This window comes from Zingiber officinale, chromosome 1A (genome assembly GCF_018446385.1).
Source record: "Zingiber officinale cultivar Zhangliang chromosome 1A, Zo_v1.1, whole genome shotgun sequence".
Lineage (NCBI taxonomy): Eukaryota > Viridiplantae > Streptophyta > Magnoliopsida > Zingiberales > Zingiberaceae > Zingiber > Zingiber officinale.
Genome location: NC_055987.1, coordinates 151,422,541 through 151,437,816, shown reverse-complemented (window position 1 = coordinate 151,437,816; position 15,276 = coordinate 151,422,541). Strand labels below are relative to the sequence as shown.

Sequence of the window (15,276 nt, the reverse complement as noted above, 5' to 3'; positions counted from 1 at the left end):
CTATATGATCAACTTTATCCAGATCCAAATTTGGTAACCAATCTATTATTCTCATTGAATTATTTCGAGCAGTGGGCACCAGAAATATATTGGATGGACGCTATGCCTTTGGGAATTGTCATCGCATCAAGGTACAATCTTGTACTTCATACATTTGGTGAGAATATTGGGAGTTGTTTTACTCACTTGCCATTAAGAACTCCTCTAGTTCCAAACCAAGAGCGTCGAGAAATAGCTATTGCTCATATTGGCAATCACTTCGTACAAGTTTTCTTATATCCTCATTATCCTGTACCACCCATTCCAACTTGGTGGTGGCAACATTCATCGTATGAAGCTAAAGGATGGGTCACTCGTTATAGGACACGCGCTCATTTGTGGTACGAAATAATAGGTGCACCACCACCAAATGCATCGGGAGCAGAATTTGGAGGCAATATTGATTAAGATTTCTATTTTTATATGTTTTTATGTTTTTTTTGTATTATTACATGTACTCTTCATTTGGAAAAAATATATTTATTCCTAAGTTATGAATGTGTTCATTATTAATTGGTAGTATTTTTTTTAGTTTTACATATAAACTAAAAATAAATAAAAGATTATAAACATATAAAAAAATTATTGAAAAAAATAAAACTGAAAAAAATTTGATAAAGAAATTGATTAAAAAAATTAATAAAAAATTAAAATTTAAAAAAATCAATTGAAAAAATATAAGTATTATGAAAAAACTAATAAATTAAATTATTTAAAAAATAAAAATAAATAAAATTTATATAAAATTGAAAAATAAAGTATTGATAAAAAATAATAAATTAAATTAATTAAAAAAATAAAAACTAAATAAAATTTATATAAAATTGAAAAAATAAAGTATTGATAAAAAATAATAAATTAAATTAATTAAAAAAGTAAAATTAAATAAAATTAAAAATATAATTGTATGAGAGTTATTTTTAAATAAAATTAATTAAAAAATTAAAATAAAATCAGAATTAAATGAAATTAAAAAAAAAATAAAAAAACAAAAAGGGGAGGTGGAAGGGGTACATGCGACTTTTGGCTGGGAGAGAGAGGGGAGGTGGGTTGACGCGGGGGGGGGGGGGGGCGGGGGGTGGAAAAGCAGCCCTCATTTCCAAAATATAGCTCCACGATAGAAAGGGTCAACGTTTCCTTCCTCCCGTCTCTCGTCTATTTTCTCTCTTCGTTCCTTGCTCTCGGCCGTTTATTCCCTCCATCAAAATAGCCATCAACTCCTAGCCATCCACCCTCCTCCGTTTCTTTCTATATAACATTCATCACCGGCTTCATCTCACCTCACCTCGCCTCGCCTTTTCTCCTCTCCTTGACTCCAATAAAATAACATTCCGAGCTCCACAGCCTCCTCTGCCTCATTCAGCCATGGGTGGTTGTGCGAGCAGACCCAAGGACCTCAGAGGCGAGGCCCCGGAAGCTGACGCGGCCGCCGTCAGTGTGGATCCCGCCCCGCTCAACTCCACTGAGGTATGGTCTACCAGACAAAATTTGCAGTTAAATTGCAGAATGATACAAATTTTGCGTGAACGATAGGCTCCGGTGGTAGAGAGCATGGTGGAGGGCGAACCTAACGTTGTCCACAAAGAAGAGGACAAGGTGGAGGCGAGCGAGGTGGAGAAAGAAGAGCCCAAGGTTGAGGCGACCAAAGAGCCCCATATTGAGAAGAGCGAGGCCGAGCAGACGGCTGAGACCACGGTCGTCAAAGAGGAGCCACCGGTCGCCGCCGCAGTCGTCGCCTAGAAGATCAAGGAGGTGAAGGTCACAAACGATTAGCAATCGAACCAAAGTCGAATTTTATGGAACCATGTTGTTTGAACTGAAATCTTCTTGAATAAAATTGCATTTACGGGCTTATCTTTTACTGTTAATTGTAACACATAGACCCGGCCCGGCCTGTCTCGGGTTGCCCGAAACAGGCCCGGATTTCCCTTTTAGGCTAGCCCTTGCGGTTTGTTACACGGAGACTCGCCGCCTCGCCGGAATCGCCATGTCATGCTTCGCCTCCGGACCACCTTCTCCCACACCCGTCTCCCCTCCGCCTCCCGTCTCTGTTCCTCCGCCGGAGGCCTCGAGTATTCGGAACTGGGTCACGCTATCGCCGACTTGGTCAACGCTGAAGCAACCGATTCTTGGCCCCCGTCCCTCCCCGCGTCTCTCACCGCCCTTGTCCGTTCGCACACCCACACCCTCTCCCCCTCCGACCTCTTGCATTCCTTGTACCTCCTCCGCCGCCCAAACGCAGCAGGGCACCTCCTCCTCTGGTCACTCAACTTAGTCCCTCTCGAACCCGCCGTCACCGGCAAGGCCATCTACCTCCTCCTCCGCTCTCGCTCTATTCACCCCGCCCTCGACCTCCTCCTCTCCCTTCCCCCGTCTTCCATCCCCGACAACTCGTTCAATGCCCTCCTCCGCCGCCTTGCCACCGCTGGCCATCTCCGCTACGCCGTCCGGCTCTTCCGTCTGATCCCCTCTCCCTCCGTCTTCTCCTACAACTCCCTCCTCGCCGCCTTTTTCCGCCGGGGACGTACCCGCGCCGCCTCCGACCTGTTCGAGGAAATGCTCGCGAGGGCCGTCCGGCCTGACGTGTGCACCTTTAACACCCTCATCCGAGGCTTCTGCCTCAATTCCATGGTCCACGAGGCTTTCCACGTCTTTAAAGAGATGTCACGCCATGGCTGCGCCCCTGACGTTGTCACCTACAATACCCTTCTCGATGGTCTTTGCCGTGCGGGCGAGGTTCGGATCGCTCACAAGCTCCTGAATGGAATGCGGAGAAACACCCCCGATACTGCGCCGAATGTCGTCTCCTACACCACCCTGATCCGCGGCTACTGCAGCAAGCTCCTGGCGGCTGACGCCCTGAATCTCTTCAACGATATGATATCTGTCGGCCTTCAGCCCAATAACATCACATACAACACTCTTATCCAAGGACTTTGTAAATCACGAAGGATGGATTTGGTCAAGGAATTACTGGATCGAGGAAAAAATGGTGACGAAGATTTGGTTTTTGAGCCAGATACTTGCACGTTTAACACCTTGATAGCTGCGCATTGTAACATGGGCTGCTTCAGTGACGCTCTGAAGGTATTTGAAAAAATGACAGAGATGCAGGTGGACCTCGATTCGGTAACGTATGGTATCTTGATTAGGGGATTGTGTGAAAATGGGGAGTTTGGACGAGCAGAAGAGCTAATCGATGAGCTGTTGAAGAAGGAGGTTTTGAGGCGGAGAGGACGTTGCGTTCCTCTGGTTGCAACTTATAACCCCATGCTCAACTACTTGTGTCATAGTGGAAAGACAGAGAAAGCAAGGATTGTTCTTCAACAGTTGTTGGATAACAAGGCCAAATTCGATCTTGAAGCATTTAAGACAGTGATCTTGGGATACTGCAAGGAGGGAAAATTGAAGAAGGGATATGAGCTGCTAGTGTCCATGTCTAAGAGAGACCTTGTGCCAGATGCTGAAATTTATCAGATTCTCATCAACGGGTTCTTGCAGCAGAACATAGATTTTGCTTGGGAGGTTCTAAGAAAAATGTTTAATAGCAAGCACCGACCTAGCACGGATGCATTCCATTTGGTGCTCATGGGCATGGTGAAAAAGAGTAAGTATACTAAAGAATCTGGTGATTTGGTCATTGTGATGTTGGAGAGGAGTGTTCGTCCAAATATAGATCTATCGACGAAAGTTGTTGAAAATCTTTTCAGAAGTGACTCGAATGACAGGGCTTTCAAGATTGTTAAATTGCTTTATGAGAAAGGTTATCGCCTGAAGATGGAGGAGTTGGTTGTTTCCTTGTGCAAAAGTCGGAAGTTTTTGGAGGCTCGAGAAATGCTGTTGTTTAGTTTGGAAAAATCCGAGAAAATCAGTAATGATGTTTACGCTACAGTGATCAACAAGCTTTGTTCAAAAGGAAAAGCTTTGGAGGCATTTGACTTGTTCTATGAAATAAAGGAAAGAGGATGCGCTAGTATTAATTCAAGTTGTTTATGTGCTCTAAAAGTTGCACTTGAAAATGGTGAAAAAATGAATGAAGCTAAATTTGTTGCCAAGCAAATAAACCGTGCTGTTGACGAAGTTGCAAATTGATATGGCTTGTCTTTGGCCTTATCTTGTTTTGTTGATTAGTTGGTAAAAGGCCTGATGGAGAAAGTTTTAAAAATTAGGGAGAAAGCTATGCGAGGATGATGAAGTTACTTTCTCAAGCTTCATGGAGTGAGCTAGGAATATGAAATATCAGATATACAATAAAGGGGGAAAAAAAAGAGAAACAAAATAAGGTACCATCCATTTGTTTATTTATTCAACATGTCAAACTTTCCAATCTTATTATCACTGAATCATGTGTTTAATATCTCAATGTATAACCAAGTAGTGTTGCTAGTTCATTCATTCTACTATGCTATTGCAAAATCAAATAGCTGATACTAAGAATCTTCATCAAATTACATGGAAAGAGATGCAAAATTCTTGGTGATAATTATAACTCCCATGTCAAACCATGAAATTGCTTCTAGATTGTTGTCAGTCTCACTTTTTTTAGGTCATATGCTACTCCTGTAGCTAATCACGTGAAGCTTTGTTGATTCCCCTGACGAGCTGAAGGATTATCAGCTTACATCATCCATCAGTTTGATATTAAGTTACATTAACCAATCAAATTGATTGACAGCTTTTAGTGATTCTTGCTGGTCAGATCAAGTTCACCTGTGATGTGGTATGATCTACAAACTACTGCTCGAAATTTTGGAGAGCCCAATATCTTTTATAAAAAGAGGAAAAAGAGAGGAATTTGTTTGAGTTGTAACTGGATTCTCTCTTTTTCATAATTCATCTGTATAGCGTGGTCAGTTATTTATTTATATCTATTTTTAAAATGGCTATACCAAGAAACTTATTTCGAATCATTCAAATTAGGACTTTTTCTCAACGAATATTCATGTACTAAGGGGAAATGTATGTTTGTACTTGAAGTAAAAACAGTTCCATCTGTTGCTGCTGAATAACTTTAAAAGTGATTCTCAGGAAGGGCATTTTTTCCTTGCAAGTTCACGCTATCTCCTTGTACCGATAGTTTCACATCCAAGAAAACCATTATGAGTTGAGGTTTTGATTGTCGGCTGTTTCTAAGTTGAAGCTATTTAAGGAGAGAGATGAGTTCATGAATAATATGTTTTCTTCAAGGTAAATTCATCAATTGTGTTATAATTATGATTGGTCGAGATAGATGATCCTTTCGGTATATGAGCTCTGCTTTGATTAAAGCTGCAAAGAAAAGCCCAAGCTACCTCATGTGAATGATTTTATGTTAGAATTCAAAGCCCGAGCGTAGCACAGATGAAGAGCGCATGATATCTGATGTAGGAGAGAATTCAAAATTGAGATTTTTCTAATTAGTTATCTGTTAATTAAGTTTCGTTTATTTTTTATATTTAATTTTGTCCTAAATCTTAGGAATCGAGTCTTAATAGTTAATTTATCCTAAATCTTAGGGAATAAGTCTAATTGGTTATTTTTCTGTTTAGATTTTTTTTGAGGGTTTTGAGAGCTATATAAACCTATGCTTAGAAGATGTTTGGGGACAAATTATTTTGATATTAAATCAATTGGTTTCGCTTAAGCCATGTTACAACTATGTCTCTTTTGTTCTTTATTTTTCGCTCTTATTTTCTCAAGAAGGTTTTTTTTTAAAACCTATATTGAGTTATTTCTTATTTCGTTATTTCTCTCTTATTTTTCTTAATCCCTCTGTAACTTCACGTCCCAGAATAATCTATATTCTATTCGGCGTTAGTTGGTATCAGAGCTCATTAAGATCCAATGGAGGGTCATTGTGGACGTGGTTGTGGTCGCAACGGGCAGGTTCCGAATAAGGAAGCCCAACACTGTGATCATAATATCCAAAATGTAATGATGATTGAGGATTTGCAGAAGCAAGTTGCAGAATTAACCCAACGTTTGACAGCACGGGATTTTGAAGATCATGAGATCTCTGATCGTAACTCTGAGTCCACTTTTGAGAATTCATATCGCCATCGTACTACGTACCGAGAACACCGTGGTCGAGAGGAACGATATGGGGACTTTGGGAAACGTTCTTTTTTATTTCTTAACAGGCAATTCACCCCCTCTTTCTGGCCCCGTTGCGTCATCAGTTTTGATGTGATCAACTAAGTTAGATTAGATCCTATTGGTTTTTAATCCCTGTGTCTAAGTGTGCAGGAACTTATGAGTATAGAACGTCGAGCGAAAGACGCAGCTAGCGAGAAGGATGACACGGGAGAGAGCTGACGGGCTTAATGTGTCCGAGGGACGAGGTGCTGTGGAAGAGTACGCAGGAGGATGAGAAGGAGGCGTGCGACGCTTCCGAGGGATGAGAAGCCAGAGTGAAAAATTGCTATAGAAGGCCGGAAGTTGGGTTCGGGTGAGCCCTATTCTAGATGACCGAAATCATCCAAGCGAGCGGAAGGCCCGGACCAAAAAGTCAATTAGTGAGTTGACTTGGTCCGGGTGCCTGGAATGAGTCCAGGTGCCCAGACGGTCCGGGCGCTTGGAACCTCTCCAGGCTAGACCTGACCCCAGGCCGGGTATGGCCCGGACCCGGCCCGGGCCCGTAACCGGGTCAACGGGTCGGTTGCCCGTTGACTCGGTTCGCCGGGTCGAACCGGAACCGACCCAGCAAGTTGCCGGGCCGGTTCTAGTTCAGTTGTTGTAAAACCGTCGGTTAACCGGCGGTTCAGCCCGCCGGTTCAATCGTATTTTTTTTTGTAACAGCTTGAACCGCCAGTTAACCGGCGGTTCATAGCCGTTGGACCCGCCGGTTAACCGACGGTTCATAGCCGTTGGGGGTTTTTTTTTGGATATTTTTTTCAACGGTTAGGATCATTTGACTATTTTTTGATCAATGGCTATGGTTTAGTGTCCGTTACTATCAAAACTCTATAAATAGAGAGCTCATTTCATCATTTTCACACACATCTTCTCTACTCTTACTCTTAATCTCAATTTTGTGTTCTCTACACGCTTTCATTTCCAATTTTCAATTACAATGGAAGGAGGTCGCGGAGGTGCATCATCTCGAGCTCGGAAGGGAAAGCAAATAATGAATCCGCGGGAGGAGGACCCCAACATTCAATCCACCGATGATGAAATCGAGCATCTTCTGAATCCGACACCCGAAACACAAGGAAGTACCAATGCAATTACTTCTAAGGTTCGGAAACTTCCTCCTTTAAAGTCTTTTATTTTCACTAAACATTTTGAGAAAGTCACTCTTTCGTCGGGAGAAATGCGTGTAAAATGTAAGCATTGCAATACTTCCTGCAAATTCCAAGCCGGCGGTGGCTATGGGTCGTTGAAATGACATGTAGAAACGAAGCACCCGACAGAATATGAACTCGACCATTCTCAAACACAATTATCAAGATTTTCTTCAACTAGCGGTAGTACCGATTCCGGGTTATTTTTATATTCGGATAATAAATTAAGAGAATCATTAGCTAAATTTGTTTCCGTAGAACATCTTTCTTTTAGTTTTGGATCTAAATTTGAAGATTTTTGTAAAGAATCTCTTAATCCATGTGCTAAACGTATTCCTAGTACTACATTTACTCGTATAATTAAAAAATTAGTAAAACAAGGAAAAAAGAATTTAATTGATGAATTTAGTAAATTAGATAATAAAGTTTCTTTATGTTCCGATATTTGGAAAGATCATTGGCAAACACATTCTTATATGGGTATGACTTGCCATTGGATCGATAACTCTTGGAACCTCCAAAAAAGATTGTTAGCTTATAGAGTTTTTGATGAATCACATAATGCTCATAACATCGCATAATTATTATGTTTAATTTTAGAAGAATATGGCTTAACGCATAAAATATTTTCAATATCATTATATAATGCTAGTTCCAATACCACTTGTATAGATGATCTAAAATTTGTTTGTCAACCTATTATTGACGGTTTATTTTTTTCATATTCGTTGTGTATGCCATGTTTTAAATTTATGTGTTCAAGATGGTTTAAAAATTTTAGAAAGTTATTTTAAACCAATTAGAATTACAATTTATTATTTAAGGTCTCATCCATCTATAATGAAACAATGAGGTAGGTTTTGTAAAATTAGTGGCATGAGACCTAAAAAATTTTCACGTGATGTACCAATACGTTGGAATTCAACATACCAATTATTACAAGATTCATTTAATATAAAAAATTATCATGTTCATTTTTTGCACAAAATACTAATACTAATATATATCTATTTTCACAACAATGGAATATTTGTAGTAGTATTTGTGAAATTTTAAAAGTATTTAATGATGCAACCGAACAACTTTTCTGGTGTTTATTACCCCACTGCTCAATTAGTTTTAGAAATTTTTTTTAATATAGTATTAGTTTTAAATGAACATATTAATAATGAATCTTTATCTCCTTGCATCTTAGTTATAAAAACTAAATGGGAAAATATTTTTATTTAATTCCTGAAATTTATTTAATTGCATTCGTTTTAGATCCTAGATTTAAATTAGAAGTTTTACAAGAAATATTAACTTTACATTATGACGCTTTAATTCCAATTAAAGATTCTTCTTCCCCTGATCCCGTTAATATTATATATAATGTTAAAATTTATTTATATGATATTTATAATCAATATTATGCAAAATATGGAATACAAATTAATATTTCTAAAATACAACAAACTACTAGTAGTAATTTAAAACTTACAAAAGCACAACTCTTATTAAAAGAATGGACAAAATGCCCACGAGGATCCTCAAGTTCCACACAGGAACTTGAGAATTATTTTACGACTTCTTTTGATTTTAATGAAGCAGATAGAGAAAATTTCGATATCTTAAAGTGGTGGTCACAGAAGGCTTAAAGTTTTCCCGTTCTCTCCGTGATCGCCAAAGAAATATTAGCTTGTCCAGTGTCAATTATTGCTGTGGAGCAGACGTTCAGTGCCGACGACAACATATTTGATGAACGACGATCAACTTTATCTCCCGACTCATTGAAAGCCCAAGCATTACTGGACGATTTGACCAGAGCGGAGAAAAGAATCCAAGGAATGCAATTTTCAGATGACGAAGTTGAAGATTTTGATACTAAAGGAACAAATACAACAGGAACAGGAAATGAAAGTAAGTGAAAATGTAAAAGGATAAAAATGTAAGTGAACTACGTGGGCTTTGATTACCCTAAAAGGATACGTAGACAACTTAAATAAGTGCAAACCCTTTTTTCCAATAAATTTTAATTTGTAATTTGTAATTTGTAATGTTTAATTTATAATTTATAATTTATAATTTATAATTTATAATTTTTTAACATAATAATCTTGAACCATGGCGAACCGTGACGACCCGTGAACCGAACCGTGAATCGTAACCGTCTTGAGCGGTTAAGGTTAAGGATCGACCTGTCTGGAACCGTCGAACCGGCGATTCTGAACCGTTGAACCGCCGGTTCTGAATCGTGGTCAGGTATACTCTAGGCTCTCGGAACAGAAGTTTTAGCCATTTGCGACGTGTCCCGTCCCGCTGCATTGGAGATAAACTTTTATCCCATTCTAGGCGCCTGGAGCCCTTCCAGGCACCCAAAGCAGGGCTGTAAAAGCAGCTCTACTCCCAGAAGCTAACAATAATAAGAAAAAGAGAGAAACAACACTTGTAATTGATTTAGTTTTAGTTTAACATTCTAGTTGTGAGATTTAACTGTTGTAAGAGACTTCTCCGCCCAGAGAGGAATTTTAGTGAGTTTTACATCTTCCTTTAATTAACAACCTCCCCAATTGTAACCAAGTAATTTCTTTGTGCCTCGTCTTTTTTAGTCTTTTAATTATTTTTATACAAGTGTTGATAATTATTAAACTATAAAGTTCGAGGAAGGTTCTTTTTCCTTACAGGGCTATTCACCTCCTTCTAGCTGGCCGTCAAGGGTCTTACAAGTGGTATCAGAGCCAGAACGTCTCAGAAGAACTAATCGCCGATTGAAACACTGAGACGATGGCCAGACCAAGCATCTGCCCACCGAAGTTCGAGGGAGAATTTGCGTTATGGAAAAAACACATGGAGATATTTTTTAAAAATGATTTTGAAATTCTTTTGATAATTTAATATGGTTTTGTAGTTCCTAAAGACCAACAAGGAAATGAAAAGGAAGAATATCAATGGAGCAAGAAGGAGCAAGCAGACTTCGTAGTAAACGGACAAGCCGAGTTCCACCTACTCAGCGTACTTCCACCCCAGGAAGTAAATTGGATCAAAAATTACGAATCAGCAAAGAAACTTTAGAAGAAGTTCCTAGAACTACACGAAGGAACTTCCGAAGCAAAGCTCACGAGACGAGATCTGCTCCAGAACCAACTAATGAACCTCCGGAAGGAAGAAAGTAAAACAGTCGCACATCTGCACTCAAGGATTAAAGAACTCATCACCGAACTCATGAATCTCAGAGAAAACGTAACAACCAAGATTCATTAAGATACGACTTAAATGCATTCCCTAGGACACCTGAGTGGACCTCTATAGTCGACTCATTTTATATATCTAAAGACCTAGAAGTAAGTTCATTAGAAAATCTTTTTTTTCACCTTTGAACTTCATGAATCTAGATGTGCAGAGATGAAAAGGGAGCCTAGTCAGAAAATTTTCCTGAAGGCAAGAATGAACAATCCAGACTCAGAAGTGCCAATCGATAAAGATGAAACGACGCTATTAGTAAGAAAATTTATCAAATCTAATAAATTTAAATCGTAGACAAGAAAGAATTATCGGAACAAAAGGAAGGTTCGATGTTACAACTACAACGAAGAAGAGCACATCAAGGATGAATGCTCAAAATTGAAGAACAAGGAAAAGGAGAAGAACAAGAAGTCAGTCTGACCCAATTATAATCTAAAGCGACATGGGACAACACGTCACCCGAATCCGAAATCGAAGCCTACGTTGGACTAGCCCTAATGGCAGACCATCAAAAAGAAGACAAAAATAGCTCATAGATGAGCATCGATAAAGGGGGAGGATCATTAGAGGAAAGCTACGATGAAGGGGGAGCATCAGAATATGAGGTAAGTCGGGTACATGTCGTATCTCCTGAAAAGTCATTTCAATTTATTAAGATTCTTTCCAAGGATTTAGTAAAATTAGAAAAAGAAAATATAGATTTGAAAAGACAATTAGCTAATGCATGCCTCTTAGATTTGTTTGATAAGTTAAAATAAGAAAATAAAAAATTGAAAACAGAAATAGAATATTTGAAAAATCGTGCATGCTCAAATAATCAAAATATTAGGATATATAATAATTTAAACTGATATTTTAAATACCGTAAGAACCAAATTAGGAAAATATCACAAAAATACATTCCTAAGAAACTTCTGAGTAATCCTGTAGGAAGGAACTTATTTTGGGTTCCAAAATCATATTTAGATTAATTACTTTCTTAAGGCTTTTAGAAAGAAAGTGAAATGTTTAAATTCTTTAGGAGGTTTTGTCTAGAAATGGTTGATGCTCCAATAACCAAGAAGACCTAGTGCTTTACCACAGTCTGAAAGTCAATTACTGAATTGAATGTTTAATTGACTTACTGTGAAGCATTTAACTAATGCTTTAAATATTTGCTAGAAAAATTTATTTAAAAAAGGATTAATCATTAAAATTTGTTCAAGTTAATCTAAATAATCTTTTGAAATTTTTTTCATTAGAAATTTTTATGAACTAGTGATCAAAATGTAATTTTTTTTTAATTTTGCCAAACATTCAACATTTTGTGAAATTTTTTCTATTCAACCCTTACTAAAGTTTTTATTATTAAAAGTTTTTTTTTAAAAAATAAAGTTTTTGAAACTTAACTTTTCATATTTTTTATTTTTTTCCCCTTAGACTTTTTAGACCTTCCAAGTAATATGTTTAATATATCCCACTTTTAATATGATCAAAAGGGGGAGTAATAAAGATTAAGTCTAAGGGGAGATAGTACAATTTTAATCTTTTTTATTTCTGTACTTGCAAACTTTTTTTGCAAAAAAAAAAGTTATAACTATTTGTTTATGGTTTACCTAAATTAACTTTGGTTTGATCACATCAAAAAGAGGGAAATTGTTAGTACCCCAAGGTAATTTTGATGTGATCAACCAAGTCATATTAGGTTATGTTGATTTTTTACTCTCTGTGTCTAAGTGTGCAAAAATTTAGGAGCACAGGAAGTCGAGCAAAAGAAGCAGCTAGCGAGAAGGACGGCACGGGAGAGAGTCGACGGGCTCGGTGTGTCCGAGAGACGAGGTGCTGCGAAAGAGTACGCAGGCGGATGAGGAGGCGCGTCGTGTTTCCTAGGGATGAGAAGCTGGAGCGGAAGATTGCTTGAGAAGGCCGGAAGTTGGGTTCGGGGGAGCCTTATTTCGGATGGCCGAAATCATCCAAGTGAGCAGAACCGGAGAGGAAGGCCCGAACCGAAAAGTCAATTAGCGGTTGACTTGGTCCGGGCACCTGGACTGAATCCAGGCGCCCAGATGGTTGAGGAGCCCGAAACAGAAGTTTTTGCCATTTGCTACGTGGCGCGTTCCGCTACGTCGGGAATAAACTTTTATCCCATTTCAGGCGCCTGGAACCCTTCCAGTGCCCCGAGCAGGGCTATAAAAGCAACCCTGCTCCCAGAAGCTAACAACAACAAGAAAAAGAGAGAAACAACACTTGTAATTGATTCAGTTTCAGTTTAGCTTTCTAGTTGTGAGATTTAACTGCTGTAAGACACTTCTCCGCCCAGAGGAAAATTTTAGTAAGCTTTACATCTTCCTTGGATTAACAACCACCAAGTTGTAACCAAGTAATTTCTTTGTGCCTCGTCTTTTTTAGTCTTTTAATTATTTTTATGCAAGTGTTGATAATTATTAAGCTATAAAGTTCGAGGAAGGTTCTTTTTCCTTGCAAGGTTATTTATCTCCCCTCTAGTCGACCGCCAAGGGTCCTACAGTCGCGTCCACACTGTGAAAGCTGGCTGCCGGCAAAGCCGCTAGCAAAGTGTAGATGGCCGCCACTAGCACCCAGTCGACGGCTGGCGAAGCCACCAACACGCAACTGACGGACAAAGAATGGAAGAGGGAGAGAGGGCATGAGCTTATCCAAGAAATGTCGACGGAGGGAAGAAATGAGCGCGTAACAGAAAATCGGGCCTATGCCCTAATTTTACTTAGGGTTACTGATGGAACTTAATTTCCGTTGGTATCCCACATCTTCCCGATGGAATTTAAGTTCCATCGATGAATTTTTCATCGATGGAATATAGATTCCGTCAGTAGACCTCCACTTTTGTCTTACAATAATTAAAGTTTTCCCGACAGAAATCACGTTCCATATATCGAAGTTTTCAGATAGAACTCGCATTCCGTCAATAATCTCCGATGGAACATGATTTCTGTCAGAGAATACCGATGGAAATAATTATCGTAAAAAATTCCGTCGATATTCTGACTAATATTTGTAGTGCTTGATATGCATTTCAGTATTGACATATGGATGAACTTTGCATTCTATAAAACAGTAGCTGCATAAAATAATAAAATTGGTTGATAGATTGCTCTATCTGGTTTCATAGAATCGTAGCCAGTTCTAAGATATCGGTCGGAAGGCATTTATTGATTAAATAGCAATCATCAAGTTGTTACTACCACTAGTTATCTACAGATTATTTAACTTTCTTCTTTAGATCGATATGTTCCAGACCTAGAAATTAAAATCTGAAAATAAAACTTATTTTGCAGAATTTCAAAGATTTCATGGCTTCATGGCAAGCAATAGGAAGGGAAACAAGGAGACTTGCTCCACTTCTTCATGTGCATAGCGAGAATCTTCTTCGCCATCATCTTGGTCATCCTGTCGCCATCCATCTGCACCATTGCGAACAGCCTCGTCACTCCTCCCACCTGCATCAGCTCCTCCGCCACGGCGTCGCCGCCGCAATTCCTGCACACCAATACAAGAACCCTCACCGCCCACTCCGTCACTTCGCTCGACACCCCCACCAACCGCGCCGCCACCGCCGCCAGTCCCGCCGGGTGCGCCACCAGCTCCGCCCGCCCCTCCGCCGTGCGGCACATATTCTCCAGCACGGCCAGCATTACCTCACATTTCCTCTTGTCCACCGCGCCATCCTCCACCAGCAGCTCCACCATCACCTCCACCAGCCCTGTCTCTACCGCCTTGCACCGATTATCTCCCCGCGGAAGAACCTCCAGGAGGACGGTGAGGAGCGCCATGGTCGTCCTCCGGCTCGCGTTCTGGTCTTTCAGCACCTCCACGGCGGCCTCGATCACGTCGGACGGCAACCGGGACTTGAGCTCCTCTCCGACGACCTCGAATATCGAACTGAGGAGTAGAGCCGCGCCGACTCTGCCCTGGTACGACCCTCGTTGCAGGAGAGAAGCGAGGGAAGCGATGAGTTCGCCTTCGTTGCGCTCGGAGACCACCTTGAGCGTCTCCGACGACGGCTTGAGGAGGTGCAGCGTGACGGCCGCCTCGTCGATTAAGACGTTGAGCTCGTCGGTGATTTCCGAATATGATGACGGCTCACAGATCAGCAACGAGGCCACGAGAGACGTCACCCCCGCTTCCTCCATGCTAAGTAATGTATCTACACATCCGCCTGCATCAGCGCCGCGGAGAAGCAGAGTCTTGATCTTCTTGAGAGCTCTCAATTTGCCGTCGGAATGAACGGACCGGTCACGGAGGTCTCGCAGAATCTCAGATAGCTCGGGGAAGGAGACAAAGGCGGCGATCGTCGTGGTGGTGGACCAGGAACGAATGAGGCGGAGGAGGGTAGAGTTGGGGGTGAGTGTTAGATCGGTAAGCCGCTGGTTAGTGACGGGACAAGTGTCGTGGTCGGCCAGCCAACGGCTGATGCTGCGGCGGTCGTACGAGACGCCGGTGGCGACTGTGACGGGATCCTCCATGATTTCGAGCGAGATCGGGCACAAGAAGAAGGGCCGATAACCACTTCGGCCATGTTGAGACATATCCATCCTCTAATTCCTTCCTTCCTTCAACGACTGCCAAGAATATAAATGGATTTTGCTGGTCAAAGAATGAGATTCGCCAACGATTAAAGGTCAAATTATCACGTACCAAAATCGATGGGCTGAGATCGACAGCTTTTATTGTTTGCTTGGGTCAAAAGCACCTATTCTCTCTAAGAATGTCACCATGTAAGATGCATGATGGTTGC

General features: G+C 40.5%; 3 protein-coding genes across 3 annotated transcripts; 2 read left to right on the top strand and 1 right to left on the bottom strand.

Moving 5' to 3' along the window:
* The first annotated feature begins 1,188 nt into the window (after positions 1 to 1,188).
* On the top strand, positions 1,189 to 1,884 carry LOC122011162. Its single transcript, XM_042567585.1, has 2 exons — positions 1,189 to 1,506; positions 1,573 to 1,884. Exons 1-2 carry the CDS (start codon positions 1,405 to 1,407, stop codon positions 1,777 to 1,779), a joined length of 309 nt encoding a protein of 102 aa, XP_042423519.1. The 5' UTR covers positions 1,189 to 1,404; the 3' UTR covers positions 1,780 to 1,884.
* Positions 1,885 to 1,983: 99 nt separating this feature from the next.
* Positions 1,984 to 4,460, top strand: LOC122037973 (pentatricopeptide repeat-containing protein At1g02060, chloroplastic-like). Its single transcript, XM_042597481.1, has one exon. It carries the CDS (start codon positions 2,032 to 2,034, stop codon positions 4,129 to 4,131), a length of 2,100 nt encoding a protein of 699 aa, XP_042453415.1. The 5' UTR covers positions 1,984 to 2,031; the 3' UTR covers positions 4,132 to 4,460.
* A 9,377-nt stretch (positions 4,461 to 13,837) lies between these two features.
* Positions 13,838 to 15,073, bottom strand: LOC122005082 (E3 ubiquitin-protein ligase PUB23-like). The gene has a single exon (XM_042560003.1). It carries the CDS (start codon positions 15,071 to 15,073, stop codon positions 13,838 to 13,840), a length of 1,236 nt encoding a protein of 411 aa, XP_042415937.1.
* Positions 15,074 to 15,276: the final 203 nt, after the last annotated feature.